The sequence below is a fragment of the Oncorhynchus gorbuscha genome, linkage group LG18 (genome assembly GCF_021184085.1).
Source record: "Oncorhynchus gorbuscha isolate QuinsamMale2020 ecotype Even-year linkage group LG18, OgorEven_v1.0, whole genome shotgun sequence".
NCBI lineage: Eukaryota > Metazoa > Chordata > Actinopteri > Salmoniformes > Salmonidae > Oncorhynchus > Oncorhynchus gorbuscha.
This window is the reverse complement of record NC_060190.1, coordinates 14192266-14212228: the sequence shown is the minus strand read 5'-3', so window position 1 is coordinate 14212228 and position 19963 is coordinate 14192266. Positions and strand designations below refer to the sequence as shown.

Genomic DNA, 19963 nt, shown 5'->3' with positions numbered 1-19963 from the left:
ACCAGGTGTGTTGAATTTAGGCAGTCACTGAACTGATTAACAGTATACTGCAGTCTACTATAGAATTATATAGCAAGTACTGTAGTATTCCATAGTAAACTGAAGTATTTTTTCATGTGGGAACCCTACGTCTAGGCTATTTGACATGTTAGATTTCAACCAATTTACAGTACCTTGCTTCAATATGGGTCTTTGAAGCCCATAACACTTTATTTGCATAGTCTATGGAGCATCTACAGATGGACTATCAGTAACATTTCAGCTAACTATCTACTGACCTTAACCCTTACCCTAACATTATCCCTTACCTAACCTTTCTTTTAAACCTACCCTTAACCCTAATCTTAGCAAGCAGTTGCTTATCAAAAGATAGTTTGTTGATAGTATGACCATCTGCAGAGCATCTACAGATGGACTATCCAAATAAAGTGTGACCTTGAAGGCTTCCACAGGACAAAAAGAACATCACACGGCATGGTTAATAAATGGTTAATAAATGGTTTGCATTCAAACTAGGGGGTTACAGAGGAGGTTAGCACAAGTCAGACATACAAACCTTGGGAGTTCAGTTCCCCAGAAAAGCAATTGACTCAGTTCCCCAGAAAAGCAATTGACAATAGGCTATTGTTTGTAAGAAAGGGGTTATCCCTTTACATCCTTTCTGAAAGTTACCTAATACTCCTTTCTAACAACTGTAATAGTGATAAGATAAGCTTTTATTGATTCCACAACATTTTGTTTTACAGATGCTAAAAGACATGGAGATCAATTGTAAGTTTTATAGAACATTTATTGGCTTTCAACATAAAATGTAAAGCTTATGGAAGTTGTCCAATTTACTGTATCTCAGTGCAAAATTTGCACAAAAAAATACAGTAAAAGACATGGGTTATACTCGTGCCCTCTTCACAAATGTGTTCTCTAGAACACTACCCATCCTTTAAATTTCACTCATTCTAGTTACAGATCTGTAAAATCCACTTAGAAAATTCAAAATCTCCACGAATTATATTCCTCGTGATAATGAATAATTCCTGTTTCTGCCTCAAATTAATATCCTACAACTGATGACATCATCAGACCTAACCCAGAATATTAGAGCTGCAAGCAAGGGCGTGTGAAACAGTGGGCTGACTGGATGACAGTAGGAGGAGTCGGGAGCTATCAATAAAAGCATTCTACTCCTGGATTCATTTACTTTGAAACCTCAGGGATATAGACAACCCCTTTCCTTACACATTGAGGACAAGACAACAACAAAAAGGTAAGATACCTCAACTATATTTCAGTATCCAGAATCTCATACGTGACGGAGGTAGATTAAGAATGCATTTCATTAGAATATGTATACTGTTTACTTATACTTCTGCTGTTACACTTTGGATAAAAAATAGATTTATGCAAACAAGTATCATAAAACATTAGTACTGTATTCATCAAGGATAGATAATTGTGCCTTTCCAAATGTTAGGGTTGTGATTTTTCAGTAATAGACATATCTATTATTCCCATAAGTATACTGTGGTGAAGGTGGGTCAGGACCTCATGCACACGCTACCTGCACATAGAGATTGGACGTCCTTCGCAGGGTCGCAATCTAATGCTACAACCTCATGCTACTGCAACTACAGTATGTTTTGCCCCCAAGGCTGATAGAACGATGTTGAAGTGTGTCACATAACAGTGAGCCTCAGGCATCAACTTTCCTCACTCTGTCTGGAATGTGGAAATAGTAGGCTACTGTACACTACAGCAACACTAACGGGGGTCTTTATAGGGCCTCCCGAGCGCACAATTGGACCAGCATTGTCCGGGTTAGGGAAGGGTTTGGCTGGGGTAGCCCGTCATTGTAAATAAGAATTTGTTCTTAACTGATTTGCATAGTTAAATAAAGGATAAATAAACAATAAAATAGGAAGCAGTTCTTAGAAGTAACATCTGCACATATTTTGATTGCTGTAAATACCCGTGGTAAATCAGGATAGAAAATGTATGGTCTCTGATTGCTGTAAATACCCGTGGTAAATCAGGATAGAAAATGTATGGTCTCTGATTGCTGTAAATACCCGTGGTAAATCAGGATAGAAAACGTATGGTCTCTGATTGCTGTAAATACCCGTGGTAAATCAGGATAGAAAATGTATGGTCTCTGATTGCTGTATCAGCAATGGAAGTGTTGGGGGGACAACAAGGGTTGTGTTGTCATGGCGACTCCCTCTGGCCCTGTGACTCACTGGGAGCCTTGCCCTGTCTGAGACGAGGGGGTATAGTCCTTCTCCCTCTTACACACTCCACACCCTTCCTCTGACTGCTTCCTTTATCCCCTCAACTATCACTGTACGCAAACCGTTCACTTTCTCAAGAGATTGCGTCATACTTCTAGGTCAAATATTTCACTTTCAAAATTACTATGGCCCTTACCTGTACTTTTGCATGTGTGGTGCTGTAAAGTTAACCACAGTATTGGTAAGCAACTGATAGACAGAAAACCTGAAGAGAAGGATATGAGTATTTGTTAATCGCCAGTAGCTGTTAAGCCAACAGTAAACAGGTCTCATATAATTAAATATTACTCATATTTAGATGCCGCTCCTTTCACTGGGTTCACAAAGAGTTGACCTTTGTTGACAATACTATCTACAATACAATGAAAGTTTGTGGAAGGTTCATATAGTTCACGGGACAGCTGCAGGTCTATTGAGACTGGGAAAGGCTGGGTGGAGTTCACACAATGTGGAAGAGTGATATTTCAACTTAATTCACTCAAGATAACATTGTGTCACGATAACAATGTGTGTGAATCCAATGAAAAAGCAATATGGTGTGAATCATAAAACGAACGAGTAAATCATCTACAATATCTGAACTTTTAGCACTGAGCCTTCTACTTGGGTTCTGTTGAATTGCAATGTCATTTAACTGACAGCTTTTTCTTAGTAGGCAACTCTGGTTGAAATTACGTTCCTTACAATAAGACAGGTTTAATAACTTGTCCCCGGTGGGAAACTAAACATTTTTATCATTTACATTACATTACATTTAAGTCATTTAGCAGACGCTCTTATCCAGAGCGACTTACAAATTGGTGCATTCACCTTATGACATCCAGTGGAACAGCCACTTTACAATAGTGCATCTAAATCTTTTAAGGGGGGGGGGGGTGTGAAGGATTACTTTATCCTATCCTAGGTATTCCTTAAAGAGGTGGGGTTTCAGGTGTCTCCGGAAGGTGGTGATTGACTCCGCTGTCCTGGCGTCGTGAGGGAGTTTGTTCCACCATTGGGGAGCCAGAGCAGCGAACAGTTTTGACTGGGTTGAGCGGGAATTGTACTTCCTCAGTGGTAGGGAGGCGAGCAGGCCAGAGGTGGATGAACGCAGTGCCCTTATTTGGGTGTAGGGCCTGATCAGAGCCTGGAGGTACTGAGGTGCAGTTCCCCTCACAGCTCCGTAGGCAAGCACCATGGTCTTGTAGCGGATGTGAGCTTCAACTGGAAGCCAGTGGAGAGAGCGGAGGAGCGGTCTGTAATGGAGATTTGTATACATACATGTACATTTGAGCAAAGTGTAAATATAACTTGTACAGTAGCAACGGTCAAGTGTAGGGTATTTAGGTCAGTTTGGACACAGTGTAATAACTTCCATTCATCCCATTGACACACCAATGTTAGTGATCTCACCTATAATCAAATCAAAGTTGAATATGGGACGTGGGAACGAATCCAAATAACAACTCAAAAAGCGCTGTTACAGTAATCCAAATTCAATCTATATGTACAGTACCAGTCAAAGGTTTGGACACACCTACTCATTCCAGGGGTTGCTTTATTGGTACTATTTTCTACATTGTAGAACAATAGTGAAGACATCAAAACTATGAAATAACCAAAAACAGTGTTAAACAAATCCAAATATATGTTTTATTAGTAGCCACCGTTTGCCTTGATGACAGCCTTGCACACTCTTGGCATTCTATCAACCAGCTTCATGAGGTAGTCACCTGGAATGCATTTCAATTAACAGGTGTGCCTTGTTAAAAGTTCATTTGTGGAATTTCTTTCCTTCTTAATGCGTTTGAACCAATCAGTTGTGGTGTGACAAGGTAGGGGTGTATACAGAAGATAGCCCTATTTGGTAATTGACCAAATCCATATTATGGCAAGAACAGCTCAAATAAGCAAAGAGAAACGACAATCCATCATTACTTTAAGACATGAAGGTCAGTCAATGCGGAACATTTCAAAAACTTTGAAAGTTTCTTCAATTGCAGCTGCAAAACCCATCAAGCACTATGATGAAACTGGCTCTCATGAGGACTGCCACGGGAAAGGAAGACCCATATTTTGCTCTGCTGCAGAGGACAAGTTCATTAGACATAACTGCACCTCAGATTGCAGCCCAAATAAATGTTTCAAAGGGTTAAAGTAACAGACACATCTCAACATCAACTGTTCAGAGGAGACTGCGTGAATCATGCCTTCATGATTCAATTGCTGCAAAGAACCCACTACTAAAGAACATCAATAAGAAGAAGAGACTTGCTGGGGCCAATTGAGATGGTTTGGGATGAGTTGGACCGCAGAGTGAAGGAAAAGCAGCCAAGAAGTGCTCAGCATATGTGGGAACTCCTTCAAGACTGTAGGAAAAGCATTCCAGCTGAAGCTGGTTGAGAGAATGCCAGTGTGCAAAGCTGTCATCAAAGAAAAGGGTGGCTACTTTGAAGAAACTAAAATATAAAATACATTTGACATGTTATTGGTTACTACATGATTCTATGTGTGTTATTTCATAGTTTTGATGTCTTCACTATTACTCTACAATGTAGAAAATAGTAAAAAAATAAAGAAAAACCCTTGAATGAGTAGGTGTGTCCAAACTTTTGACTGGTACTGTATATGCATCGGATTAATTTACACAAGCTATACTAAGAGCAACATTTACAGCAGTAGATGTATTAGAGTGAGTTAATCCTACTGGTGTGTCTGTTTCAGAGATTTACGTGATGCCTATAGCTGGAGCCATGTCCCACATAATACCCAATCACATTCTGAGGGTGGGTCAGAGTACCTGCCTGGACTCCGCTCATGAGGCGGCTCTGGGGTGCAGTCCGAGCGCCATGATGGACCCCAACGGGAGTTGCAGTGAACAGGATGACCTGGACATCTCACTAAATAACTTGAACCAGCTCATTCTGGAACTGGACCCCACGTTTCAGCCCATCCACTTCAACAAGAGGTCCCAGTCCAGCAGCCTCCACACAGGTAGGACAATGAGTGAGAGGGCATATAAAGCCCAATATTGATTAATATGCTATAATATAGGCCTATTTATTTTATTTCAGTACAAGCTCACATGCTTTATTTCAACTGTAGTTTATCTACATGTTTTTTTTAAATTGATATTTCTATGTAGACCTGTCAGGAGGCCTACGCCTACTGAATTACTTCCGGTCATTCAATTCAACAGTTTTGAACATAGAAAAATGTCAAACTTAGCCAATGAAGGAGTTTAGACCTAGGGTACTTTTCCGTCGTAAAACATGGCTAGAAACATCTGCAGTTACGTTGGCTGGAGACCAAGCCTAAGAACCTTGAATAGCAACTTCCATTGTGCCCCATTCATGTGCCCATGGCCCGGGGCTATGCAAAAATCCACCCATAATTTCACATCAGTTTAATGTTACAAAATAGAGTACATTTGTCTGAGGTTACTGCCCAGACAAAAAAAACACACCACACCCAGAACATCTGAGGCAGACACACAGTGGTGCTTTAAATACAGTCAACCTTTAACAGTCACTGTCTGAACAACTGAAAAACAGAAGTGAGCACAATTCCATATATAGAAGTATTCATTCTTAAACAACCAAAGAACAAATGGCGTAGGATGTACTGAATGAGGTTACAGTAATTGTGATGGATATAGTTACTGGTACTACCTACTCATCAATGGATCTCTCCCTTAGTACCTGTCACCGATCCACTTGAACTCTCGTCACTACATAACAGTGGCCCGCCTGTCTCACTCACCCTGACCACAGGACACCTCACCTCAGTGGCATGGGGCAACAGACTCATCTATTTCAATAGGTTCCCGCCGTTACTGACAGGCGGGTAGATCATACAGTCAGACAGAATTTTGGGGGGGACAAGTTCAAACTTATCCGGGGAAATTATCCAGGGCAAAGTACTGCATTCTCACCCTCACAGCAGGAACGCAGTGTTTGCTTGATGTATTTGAAAAGAGAGGGTTGGGACTCATTTGAACAAGTAAAAGCCTGCATGATTTGGAGGAATTTCAACCTTCTGTCTTTAGCCTCCCAGGAAAACACTTGTGTGGTATACACTGAGTATACAAACAATTATGAACACCTGCTCTTTCTGTGACATAGACTGACCAGGTGAATCCAGATGAAAGCTATGATCCCTTATTGATGTCACTGGTTAAGAATGGTCCACCATCCAAAGGACATCCAGCCAACTTGACACAACTGTGGGAAGCATTGGAGTCAACATGGGCCAGCATCCCTGTGGAACGCTTTCGATGCCTTGTAGTCCATGCCCCGACGAATTAAGGCTGTTCTGTGGGCAAAAGGGGGGTGCAACTCAACATTAGGAAGGCGCTCTAAATGTTGGTATACTCAGTGTAGCATTGACATAAAGCCACGCCCATCTAATACAGACACACAGCCATAGAAGGGAAAGGAATGGGATGTATGAGTGAGTACACGTACGAGATTAAATGAGTCTCCACAATCTGTTCTGACTGTAGAGTATGTGGGTCTTAAAAAGGCAATACATTTTTTATCTGTAACGACACGCAATGGATATGATTTTTGATCATAAGAAGACTATTTCAACACTTCTCATTCATATTATGGGGAAGGAACGTTTAAGACCTCCAATTTTAAATGTGTGTGATCACTTCTCGTAAGTGACTGTATGTTAGAAACACAAGGAGAACAAATCCCACGAATTGTGGGACTTATTGCTCTCCGAAAAGGGAAGTTCAGTTAATTAACTGGTTAAGCCACTGAACATTCCTTTCTCTCGCTTCTCTTGGATGTTCTTCCTCTCTCTCCTCTCAGATAACACAACATTAACGATGTAAGAAATTGCATTAGATTTTCCATTCCCTTTATCTAGTTGATATTTAGCACCATTTGCCCCAACTTCCTCTCGCGTTCTCCCTCCTCTCCAGATGAAGACGTCTCCAACTGTGTGCTGGTCCCCAGAGGCTGTTCTCCAAGGCACATCTCCACCTCCGTCTCCCCCTCCTGCAGCATTCCCATCCCACTGTCCCCTGCTTCTGGCTCCAGGTGCAGCCCCCAAGGCTCCCTGGTGTTCTCTGATGCCTCCTCTCGCCCCCCACTGCCGTGTGGAAGTGTCGTCCGCCGGCGGCTGCCCTCGACGCAGGGAGGCGATGTGGGCATGTGTTCATCCCCGGTTACCCTTCGTATGTCACACTCTCACAGTCAAAAACCCGAATCATCTCCTCTTTTAAAGTTCTGGAAATCGTTAGAGAACAGTGCCGTCTCGATGCTCTCCACGTCGCCCGGCTCAGAAACCAGTTACATGATGGGCAGGTCAGACCCCTTCACACTCTGTTAATACATGCTTTTGGAAATTACTTTAAGATCTTAGTTTCATGCAAAGATAATGGCAAGTTAGACCAGTCTTGACTCCATAGAGCAGCACTAACTGGTGTTGTCACAGCTTGACACTTGAAAGTTCTACCAATCCCATGTCTGGACTCAACAGTGCCGTAAACATCTTCTCTTCAACTCATCTCTCTTCCACAGCTATCAGTCATTGCTCAGTGACAGTGAAGGCGACAGCCCCGAGTCTCTCCTCCTCTACTGCACATCCAGCTCCTTCAGCGACGTGTCCAGGTCCTCGACCAGGCCGTTCACCAACAAGCCTTTGCCGACCGGCCCATCACCACTCGGCCACTTCCAGGGGATCCACAGCAGCCCTCACAGCAGCCCTGCCTCCCTGGCCGGTTCACTGACAGACATCCCAGTGGTGTTGGTCAACGGAGCTCCAGAGCGGGAGCTCAGCCCCCAGTCACCTCCAGAGGCAATGGTCCCAGACGTAAAGTTCAAGCAGAGGCCCAGCTCCAGGCCATCCTCGCCATCTCCCTCTCACTGTGAGTCCTGATGATGAAGATCCTCGTTAATCTGTTTAAAATCTAAAATCTCTGTCCAGTGCGTATTCAATAATAAAATAATGTGCATTTTATTTTCATGGTCACTTAGCTTTCCAAGGCAATCAGCACTCGATGAAGTTTGTCATGGACACTTCTCAGTTCTGGTTCCGCCCACACATCAACAGAGTTCAGGGTAAGCATTTTGGGAAGAAATGGAGAGCCAATATATTTGGCCACAACTGTCTGTACGTTGTTGCATTTGATGTCCTATTTTAAGTTAAAGATGCAAAGCAAATGTATGTTTAAATAGAAAACCAAAAATGATCTTAGAATAAAATGAATGATTTTATTAATACTCGGTCTACAACAGTGACAAACAATGGTGACTCTATGGGGATACCCCTGCACTGTCTGATCTGTATCTGTGTGATTGTAGCTGAGGCCATAGTGATAGATAAGGAGCCGGGGACCTTCGTGGTGAGAGACAGCACGTCCTTCAGAGGCTCCTTCGGGCTGGCTATGAAGGTGGACCAGGTGCCCATCAATATATCCCCTACTGGCCAACCAGGTAAACAATCCTGAAGTCTTTATCCCCATTTAACACTGCTGCTCAGAATAACCACACACACACACACCACATTACACAGTCCTATAAACAGAGTATACACAACTAAACCACACGATCAATACCAATGTGTCTTGAAAAGACCTGATAGGACTTACCTAACTCTCTCTGCTGCTGACTTGAGTGGGCATGTCTGTCTGTGTTTATCCTGAAATCTGTGGTGCAACCGGAGGCTGCTCATTACTCATAATATCTACCTCTGTGGCAGTGCAAACACTCCATAGCATTTAATTACCAGAATGTTATTATAGTGTTTAAATCCTGGCTTCTTATATCAACAGTAACTATTATCAATATTATACTATTATCACAACACCACATCATCAACAATACCAGTCACAGTAGAATCAAAGGCATCTGTCTGTATGTTATGTCCTATCTCATATCAGATTCATGTACAGTAAATACTATACTGCCTATCTGCCTTGTCTCTTTCCTGACTCTTGGCTTCTTTATTGTAGCGGAAGGCAGCTCAGAGCTCGTGAGGCACTTTCTCATTGAATCGTCGGCCAAGGGCGTCCGTATCAAGGGCTCCTCACAGGAACCATACTTTGGTAAGAAGTAGGCTACGTCAACTTTGTTTATTCATAGTGTAACAATCTATCAATCCCATACTTCTTTGTTTACCATGAATGAACAATCTGTCAATCTTGACAAAAGGCCCACACCCTGGTTTAGGAGAAGCATGAATCACAAGACTTGAGTCAGCTATGTCTGGTCGGTGTCCTGAAAATTGGGAGGCAGAAGGATGGAGCTGTTTGCTTTTCAGGGCTTTGAGAGATGTGGGCTTCTATCCTATGTCCTGTAAGAAAGAAAGTAGATCAGATTTATATTGGCTGTACCACAACTTGTGAACTTGTGATAACTTGTGATAATCTATGTAGCTCTCAAACACATTTGTGATGTTGAGTTTGCTTTGTTGTTGCCTTGGGTCATCAAGGCTACTCTGATGCATGGATGTAATACCATGACTCAGAAAGATCACCCATGCCCTCTTGTGGCCATTCCTTGAAACAACATTAATACTTTATCATTTGATTTGTATATTCAACCACTTTTAGTTAAAACAACTGGACTGTTTTTTGTAATCCCCTTGCAGGTAGTCTGTCTGCCCTGGTCTTCCAACACACCATCACTGCATATGCCCTACCCTGCAAACTTCTGCTCCAGTCACATGGTATGCTATAATAATTTAACAAATAGCCTAAATCTATTAGGCAATAAGCCACAGATGTTTACATAAATTGTATGATGATCTGAATAAATGCATATTCCACATATAAGGCAACCTTTTTATTTCTAAACCAGGCAATTAAATAGTATCTGTTTGGTCTACAGATCTGAATAAGGAGGGAACAACTGACAGGTCAGCACCAGAAGACAAGACAAAGACTGGTGAGAATTGTGCCCCCAACATTCATCATTAGGTTATCTAGTTGTGGTATCAATTTGCCAATCAGCTAGGTAGTTTTATATTATTCTGTCTCTAAAGACAGAATGATAGGCCTTAATGGTGACTGGCTAAAGAAATAGTCCAAGCTAGCTAGCTATAGTAGCCAGCGTTTTATTGTAATATTAGCTAATTATCTGTTATTAATGGCTTACCTGGGCAAAATGGCCCTTACAATAAAATATTGCAGTTTTGAAACTGCAGTAAAAGAACAGTAAATGCAGTTGACTGTGGTGTTTTGGAATAAATAATTGCAGCATACTGCAATCTTTTTCCATATAGGGTAAACATTTCTGCATTGGTTATCTTGAACTTGTTACAGTTCAACTAAGTTATTTCCCCCGTAATATACTTTAGGAACATATTTAAACGTTTACAATGTTAGCGAACGGCATCTTCAGGTAAACCGTGCAGATTCCCTAAGATACAGCCCCGACTTTGGTGTAGTAGGTTAGGATAATTTAAGCAGAAGGTTAAGGGTTAGCGAAAATGATTTATAAAAAGTCACTTGAATCGAAGTAGCATGTTTTTAGGGATTCCCAAGCCGTGCATGCCAAGAAAGCTCACAGGTGAGATGACCACCTGACCTCTCGCGACTCTGGATCATCGCAGTATGCTTGATACAGCCAGAAATGTGGATATCATCACATTTATTTATAAAGCCCTTCTTACATCACCGGATATCTCAAAGTGCTGTACAGAAACCCAGCCAAAAACCCCAAACAGCAAGCAAAGCAGGTGTAGAAGCACGATATTGACGAAATACCTATGTCTACTGCTCAACAATGGATTCGTTGTCCACAGAGCGGAATGGCGTGCTGTCAAGTTCTCACCGGATCCTCTATTTGGATTGGTGGATACACTTAGTTATTTAAAAACTATTTTGAATACTCGATGAGGGGTATTGACGTCAACCGCCTGTGTTTAATGGAGAGTGAGATTCTATGCTCGCCTCAATATGCATAGACCGTCTCGAATTTCAACAGGGACAACTCTATAAAGTGTTCTCAAAGTTGCCAGGATGTCACGTGAATCACACTTAAATCAGTACACTCGTAACAACCTAAACAGGTCTCGAACCCTCGACTTTTGAGCCCGAGGTCCGGCGCGCTATCGACTGTGCAGCAAAAGCATGCTCGTTACACCTCCTTTCAAAGAGCGCGTCCTCGCGCTAGTTTGCGACTCGACGTCTTACGCGCTCACCGGCCAAGCACACGCACTGTCGTGGATGCAAGGTCCGATCCCATTTCTGACACCAGTGTAATGAAACAGGCAGGGAGCAGGTCTCGAACCCTCGACCTTTGAGCCCAAGGTCCGGCGCGCTATCGACTGTGCCGCAAAAGCATTCTCGTGCGGCAGAGTCGATTTCCGCGCGTATAAACCCAGGGTCGTTACATTATATTTGATCAAATAAGCCTCAAGTATCAAAATATTCATGTTTATCTTGACTAAATTCAACACTCTCATTGCCTCTCATACAAAAACTCACCACCGGCTTATTAATTAAGAATCTGCTTAACGTGGACAGATTTTATACAATGTTGCAACATTTTGCATTAAATAATTTATGCTACATTATAAACAGTCACAGTAGGCTACATTGCACACAGCATTTGGACTCCTATAATATTTAGGAAATTACTGGTAAGTGTCGAAATCTGCAGTGCACTGTAGTGGTTGTCCTCCTGTCCTTACATGCCGCAGTAGACAGCTGTGATAAAACGCATCACACTGGTTTCTCTTCTCTCAAATTAATGAATTATTCTTGTCTTCTCCCTAGCTTGCAATTTCCTCTACCTGAGTGCAATCCCCACTGAGATGTTGACAGGGCCATGCGCTGTACAAAAGGCTGTGTCCTCCACCTTCACGATGGACCAGGGCACCATCACACCCACCATAGTCAACCTGAAGGTGTCACCTAAAGGTGTCACTTTGACAGACATCCAGAGAAAGTAAGAAACATATTTTTCTGAATGACATTTTCTTTTGAGCATTCAACAATGATCAAATTATGGCAATGACTTCTAAGACCTTTCTTGATTAAGTGAAACCTGATGAATGTGTGTGTTCCCATCAGACTCTTCTTCAGACGTCATTACCCTGCACATCTGCTCAGCTACAGTGGTGAAGATCCAGACAAGAGACTGTGAGTTGATTCTTTCAAAAGCTTGTTTTTAAGGGCCCTGGGTTTTTCCTGGTAAGGTCATGCCTCTTGGCCTACAAATCAGAAATGAAGTCCACTTGAATGGACTGTATCCCTATCCATTTTTAAACATAGTTTTAATCTCTAATTTACCCCTTTTATTTTCACAGGTGGCACAAGAGTTCCAAACCAGCAAGGTAATGTTCTTCATTATTAGATCGCTTCAGCATGCATATGCCCAAATTATAATTGGTATGATTTTGTGAAGGAAAGCTAACAACAATGTCGGCAAATATCCAACTTTGATTATTCCCCCCCCCTCCTCCAGGATATTTGGTATAGTGGCAAAAGGCACTGAAGCGGGTATGGAGAATGTGTGCCACGTCTTCGCAGAATACGACCCTCTTCAGCCCTGTAATCCGACCATTGAGTTGACACAGGGCATCATTTTCAAACCATAACATCACTCTGTCCAGTTTGGGAAGGTGAGATAAGACAATATCACCAGACTGAATGCCGGAAACCCTTGAAGTCACTTCCGTCACCGAGGGCGCCCAGAGCCAGACCTGATACAGATACTCTGATGTGTCATAAAGACACGTAACAGGGATTCCTGTAGCATGTTGCAGATCTGATGACCCACTGAGGCCAAAAAGCTTTATTTCCACCGAAGTTAAGACTGTGGTGTCCGTTCATAAAAATGTGGTACCCCAATTAATTTCATACAAGGTAGGAAGATACTGTAGATTTCAAAATCGATAGGTCATAGATGTTGCAAGCTATAACATTGTATAGTTTGGATGGAAAGGGTTCCACAAAGTACACTGCTGATGAACTGTAGATCAGTACCTTATTTAATAGTCACCCCTGGTTATGTTGGAGGGGACAGTAAACTTGAGCTATCTTAATTTCTACGGGAAACTGTGATATAAATCTGTAGTAGTTATCATAACGAGGTTGAAAAGCACTAGAGGTTCATTAGATAAGTAGAGATTCAAATTCTAACTTGATATCCATGTGTCACTGCATTTTGGCACAACTCTCCCATTTACACTAATGCATGAGAAAATGCGATTTATGGGCATGCAAGTTAGAATTCGGCCCTAATATGGGTAATTTGATTATGTATAGCTTATTGCTATGCTTCATGACAGAATTATATTTTTTTCCTGCACTAACTTTATCATATCTATTTTCTCAGATGTTGTATATTCTTGTGTATTAAATACAAAACGTATCTATTTCATATTTTGTCATATTTATTTGATATTTAGGATAGTAATAAACTTAAAGTGAGAAGAGTGTTTGTGTCTTGTCCCGTAATGGATCTTTAATATCCCTGCAGGCTGCACCCATACCCCAAAAACATACCTGCCAAATACATTAAATATTCCGGAAATACATTGAATAATCTGACTCTGGAAATACATCTGAAAAATTCGCAGCATTTGTACAAAACCCATGACTAGAGAAATATACTATTCTATATTGATTAAAAAAACAACTGAAGACAGCGTTTTTGGTGTTTTATTTAAATGAATACATTGTTAGATAAAAGCATAATTATTCATTCTAAAGTTAAAGAGCTCCAAAAACGAAAAGAAAATTTAGTCCCAAGTACTCCACGAAGCAGAGCAAATCAAGCGCATGAAGAACTGCATAGAACATTGTTTTTAACATTTGTACACAGGAGGGACCCAACTGCAATGCACAATGGTATTATTTTCGCGTAATATATTTGGTGCCAACTCAAAAACATAGCATCAAAATAAAATAAAGATATTGTCATATAGAGTGTAATCAGTCATATAGATATTATGTATACGACACAACAATACCAAAATAAAGCATTCAGGATACTGTAGAGCAACTATTTACAAATACCGGCCCCTGCTGGCTAAACCAGGGTATATCTCTGCGATACAAGTGGCAGGGTTAGATTAGAACAGGGCTCTACCGTCCTGTAGGTTTTCGCGCCTATCCTATTCTAGCGCACCTGATTCTAATAATTATCTGGTTGATAAACTGAATCAGGTTACTTACAACTGGGGTTGAAACGAAAACCCACAGGAGGGTTGCTCTCCAGGAAGAAGCCTCACTGAAATTTCGGTTCACAGTGAGCAGTGTGGGGGAAAAAAATAGTTTCTTCTTATTTTTTAATGTACATTTCTATCTTTGTTGCTTTGTTTTGATTGTGGCCATATTGTCCATATATAGATAATATATAGACTACAGTTAACTTACAGCATTATAAGGAAAAAGCTGTTTTCAGCCATAGGTGAACTCTCAGTGCTGGGTTGATCCATGACAGCATAGCAAAACCATTAGCATTTTACACAGCGGATTGAGAAGAAAATAACCACTCTTAAATAGCCCACAGTAGAATGCCACATACAACTCTGATGGTTCTGACTTTTTCCATGTTTATATTTTTCACCACCTGTATAAATTGTTAGTTGTTACTGAGAGATGGTTGGATTATACATTTGTTAAATGTGTTGACAACAGTGAGTATTATATACTGGTATGATGTATTATTGACCACAGGGGAAATCTCTTGAGCATGGCATGTTTTCACATTTGTCTTGATGGCAAAGTCATATCAAATTAATGACATTCACTTTTCTGAATCACACATTAACCCCTCATGTATGTGGTTTTGTGTGAATGTCACCAGGATGGTTTGGTCATGGGGGTTGCAAAATGGCTGCTGGTATGCTGATGTCACAATGATGATTGTGGGTGATAGTGGAGTTGCAGGAACTTTGATGACATGACAATACCACTCGGGTCAATGGCTAGGTTCAAAATATACAGGTTAATACAAGAGGATTCTAATGAAGCAATAAGGCCCGAGGAGGTGTGGTGTATGGCCAATATACCACGGCTAAGGGCTGTTCTTATGAGCAACTCGGAGTGCCTGCACACAGCCCTTAGCCGTGGTATATTGACCATATACCACAAATCCTGAGGTGCCTTATTTCTATTATAAACTGGTTGCCAACATAATTAGAGCAGTAAAAACAAATGTTTTGTCATAGCCGTGGTGTATGGTCTGATATACCACAGCTGTCAGCCAATCAGCATTCAGGTCTCGAACCACCCAGTTTATAATATTTCATAACTCTTTGCCATTCATAAAACCAGCATTGCTAGTTAGCAATGGCGCTAATAGTTATTAATGGAGCTGGTCGGTCCCATATTTTCGAAAGCTTCCGCATGGAATTACTTCATTGTCTTAACCTTCCCATCTTCAACCTAGTTCAATGGGAAGCAATGCTGATCTCATGGTGATATCACAGTCAAGGTTAGGGATGCTGTTGCCAGATCACAACATTTATGAGGGAGTCAATTCAATGATGATATCACCTATCAATGATAGGTATACTGTTGCCTCAACTATACTGTTGCCTCGACATTTGCCGCGATGGTGGGGATACTGCGGGACCTCTTCATCACCAGGCGGACCTCCACATCAGGCAGGCTGTCCTGCTTGGTCTGGGCGCAGCCCTCGTCCGCCGCCGCCATGTGCAGGTCGAATCGGAGCGACACAGACTTCTTCCGCAGCTTGGGGTTCCCCTTGAAGAAGGAGCCCTCCCACTGCTTAATCACCTTGTCGATCCTGTCTGTCCTGGGGGGGTGGCAACAATGGGCTAGGTTTTAAAATGCAATAGATGCTAGACTACAACTAGAAATGTAGACTACATGTATAGAAACAATCAAACAGACAATACTGGTGTTGTGAATTGTACCCTGGGCATAGTAAACCGGGGGTAAATTGTAATATGGTATCTCTAACTGATGACTAGTCCTATATGATTGTATGGGTGGGTCTTTTATAGGTATAGGTATAAGTCAGAGAACCCTTCCCAAACACACACAAGGATTGTACAGGCCTCGTTAACAATTAATTGTGATAATTATCTAATTCAGAGTCAAGGAAAGTTTACGAGATGACACCGTTAGTAAAACAACTGGGCGACGATGACTAAATATTTACGCGGCCATTCCCATCCCGGTTGGTACGGTATGTGCTTTTAACTCCTGATGTGTGCACAAATAATTTAGGAATGACAGACGCCGCTCCCACATGGGAGACGCCGGTGTCTCCACATCTAATGGAGCTCATTAAGGAATGTCTCTCAATGAGAAAGAGTCCCAACAACCCCCAGACCGAGAGCTCATGCCAAATTTATGCCACATTTCGCAACTGAATAAACTGCTGTTAATCACTCCTGGCTTAGGCATGCAGAGGTACTTCACTGTGGGTGGGTGTGACTATTGGTGTCATCATTAGTCTAACAAAGACAATACACAGGGAAAGGTGGTTCATGTGAAAATGCTTTCAGCTGCTACCTAAAGTGGTAACACTTTGTCCTGAAGTATATTTAGAATACCTCATTTGACAGTTTGTAAACATATCCCATAATTGTCTCTTGAATAACATCATAAGTAAAGCATCCCTGCTTCCTTCATTGTTTCATTGTAATTGACACTTTCTGGCACTAAGGCACGATTACTTTTCACACTGACTGAAGTAGGCGTGGTGGTGACATTGGTGCAAAGATCACGATTAATAGGTCTGATTAGCGATGTGGTGATGACGAAATTTTGCCCGCCGCTGATTGTCAACCAAATAACTGCGGGTCTCACGGTAATTGACCATTAATTAACATAAACACATTTGGCATCTGCTGGCATCCACACATAGCCTACAAGCCACTGATGCCGACCTTTGGAACATCTACATTTTAAAATGTCTAATAAGTCCATGTAATGTAGCCTACAACTTAGCAATAAATCCATTCTTTATTTTAGACAGGTATAAAGAAACATGATATGAAGATTTATTTGGTCTATTTCACAAGAACAGAATAGCATACTCTGAGTTGACCTTATGTTAGGTCCTGATCTGGCTTTGCCATATATGGGCTACACTAATTAATTTAGCAGAAAAGACTTGTTTAGAATTCCGTGGCATTATTTTATAGTATTTTATAGTCTGAAGAATACAATGGAACAAAGCTAAATCAAATGTAAATGATATTTTCTCCAAACAATTTGAGGGAGTGTGCACATGCAGCTATTCTGTGTTGAGAGGTTAACAAATAAATATGTACTCTTATATGCTTGATTTAGAGTTATTAATGTAAATTGAGTTGTTCTACAAATGTTGGGCTATTTGTTTGGATTTTTAATGCATTGTGGCATGACGCTACTCTAATGATGATTTGAAAAATGTTGCTTGAAAGGCATGAACTCTGTTTTTTTTTGCACAGGCTGTACACACTTCATCAGTCTCTCATTCAATTCGAGACACTTCATAATGCCTAAAATTTCCCGGTGGCATCCCCTTTGTGTGACTGTAATGCACTCTTAAGAAATCCATGCTTTCTGTGACTGTTGTGCCCTTGGGGTAAATATACTAATTACAATTCCCTTCTCCCTAAGTGCTGCGTGCTCCGAAGCACTTCTCACTCACATGGCTCTCATTCACATAATCAGGTTTTTTTCACAGGCTACAAGTGAAGACAGACACATCGGAGATGCAACTGCACACGTCCTTATCCAATTCCAAGGCGTATATTGAAGATATTGGATGAACTGTCCACATTTACTTTTTGTCAGTCAACAAGATGAGTAGAACTAACAACAAGCAAAAGCACTAGCCTATGTCAATCTACTATCCCCCATTGTACAAAAGTTGACCTATTCTATTCTGTGCAAGAAATAAATATTCCAAACATAGTCTGGGACAGTTGTGGGATGTGATTCCAAAATTAATGCAACCACTAGCATCAAATTTGTTTTTTTTACATAATGAGGCTGACGCAACAGATCATAAGGTTTAGCTTAAAATTAGGCTGTTTATTCACATTATAAGCACAGCAATGCACACATGGCAGTAGGCTATAAGCACGAATGTTTCAATAGCGGGAAAACACCATTATCAAAAGTGACCGCAAATGAGATTATGCATGTAATGGTTTTATTATTAATGTGCATTTTTATAATGAAAAGGATCTTCCCCAAACTTGAAACTCACTCACTGCTTATGTCTGCCAGTTAGGCTCTACACCCCTTGTAAAGTGGATTCATGTGCTTCATTTTAAGAAATAATTTGGCCACTTTAGTTTTGATACAAATCGTATCAAAATATAGGCCTATGGGCAAGGCTACATGATGAAAAAAAGACGTTGTTTCTTGCCTTACGCTAGGCATCATTCACAAGTGATGATATATAATTCACAAGTGATATGTTAATGTTGTCACCGATCAGGCTATTCTTGATTTAATCTTGTCTTTCCATATACTAAATAATATACAATACCATTCAAAAGTTTGGGGTCACGTAGAAAAGTCCTCGTTTTGTAAAGAAAAACACCTTTTTGTCCATTAAAATAACATCAAATTGATCAGAAATACAGTGTAGACATTGTTAATGTTGTAAATGACTATTGTAGCTGGAAACGGCTGATTTTTAATGGAATATATACATAGGCCATACAGAGGCCCATTATCAGCAAGCTTTACTCCTATGTTTCAATGCCTCGTTGTGTTAGCTAATCCAAGTTTATAGTTTTAAAAGGCTAAAGGCAGAGTTACAAAGAAAAATCCATATCTCAGACTGGCCAATAGAAAGTAAAGATTAAGATGGGCAAAAGAATACAGACACTGGTCAGAGGAACTCTGCCTCTTCACTATTGACGTTGAGACTGGTGTTTTGCGGGTACTATTTAATGAAGCTGTCAGTTGAGGACTTGTGAGACGTCTGTTTCTTAGAATATACACTCTAACGTAATGTTCCTCTTGCTCATTTGTGCACCTGGGCATCCCACTCCTTTTTCTATTCTGGTTAGGGCCAGTTTGCTCTGTTCTGTGAAGGGAGTAGTACACAGCGTTGTACGAGATCTTCAGTTTCTTGGCAATTTCTTGCATGGAATAGCCTTAATTTCTCATAACAAGAATAGACTGTCAAGTTTCAGAAGAAAGTTATTTGTTTCTGGACATTTTGAGCCTGTTAATCGAACCCACAAATGCTGATGCTCAAGATACTCAACTAGTCTAAAGGCCAGTTTTATTTCTTCTTTAATCAGACAACAGTTTTCAGCTGTGCTAACATAATTGCAAAAGGGTTTTCTAATGATCAGTTAGCCTTTCTAGAATGCTAAACTTGGATTAGGTAACACAACGTGCCATTTGAACAAAGGAGTGATGGCTGCTGATAATGGGCCTCTGTACGCCGATGTAGATATTCCAAAACAAAACTGCCGTTTCCAGCTACAATAGTCATTTACAACATTGACAATGTCTACACTGTATTTCTGATCAATTTGATGATATTTTAATGGGCAACAAAATGTGCTTTTCTTTCAAAAACATGGATATTTCTAAGTGACCCCAAACTTTTGAATTCTATTCTTTTTTTTCTCAGAATGGACCATTGTATAGTAGGCCAAGCCTATAGAAAGCTTATGGGATCCTCTTTTTAATAGAAGCCATCATTCTGTTTTCTCACACAATTGCATAGCCTATAGAAATGTTGCGCAACATGAGCTCATGGGCTCTCATGAAGTGTTTGATTACATTTTCTATTGCA

At 40.9% G+C, this 19963-nt stretch overlaps 2 protein-coding genes across 6 annotated transcripts in view; one reads left to right on the top strand and one right to left on the bottom strand.

Moving 5' to 3' along the window:
- The first annotated feature begins 1173 nt into the window (after nucleotides 1-1173).
- On the top strand, nucleotides 1174-13665 carry LOC124003251 (tensin-4-like). 2 transcript variants are annotated; one of them, XM_046311345.1, is made up of 15 exons: nucleotides 1174-1264; nucleotides 4989-5258; nucleotides 6844-6847; nucleotides 7187-7470; nucleotides 7519-7582; nucleotides 7799-8145; nucleotides 8255-8338; nucleotides 8582-8713; nucleotides 9232-9324; nucleotides 9870-9947; nucleotides 10109-10165; nucleotides 12001-12172; nucleotides 12298-12366; nucleotides 12534-12560; nucleotides 12692-13665. In XM_046311345.1, the coding sequence occupies exons 2-15, from the start codon at nucleotides 5000-5002 to the stop codon at nucleotides 12822-12824; spliced, it is 1803 nt and encodes a 600-aa protein (XP_046167301.1). In that variant the 5' UTR covers nucleotides 1174-1264; nucleotides 4989-4999; the 3' UTR covers nucleotides 12825-13665. The 2 variants fall into 2 exon arrangements, with proteins under 2 accessions (XP_046167301.1, XP_046167302.1); XM_046311346.1 differs by lacking the exon at nucleotides 6844-6847 and having other exon boundaries at nucleotides 7186-7470.
- Nucleotides 13666-13872: 207 nt separating this feature from the next.
- Nucleotides 13873-19963, bottom strand: part of LOC124003252 (keratin, type I cytoskeletal 18-A-like) — a 28585-nt gene continuing 22494 nt past the window's right edge. For all 4 annotated transcript variants that reach the window (XM_046311349.1, XM_046311348.1, XM_046311347.1 and 1 more), the window contains one exon: nucleotides 13873-15994. In XM_046311349.1, the coding sequence (XP_046167305.1) occupies nucleotides 15763-15994 (232 nt within the window). In that variant the 3' untranslated portion in view covers nucleotides 13873-15762. The remainder of the gene's footprint in view (nucleotides 15995-19963) is intronic.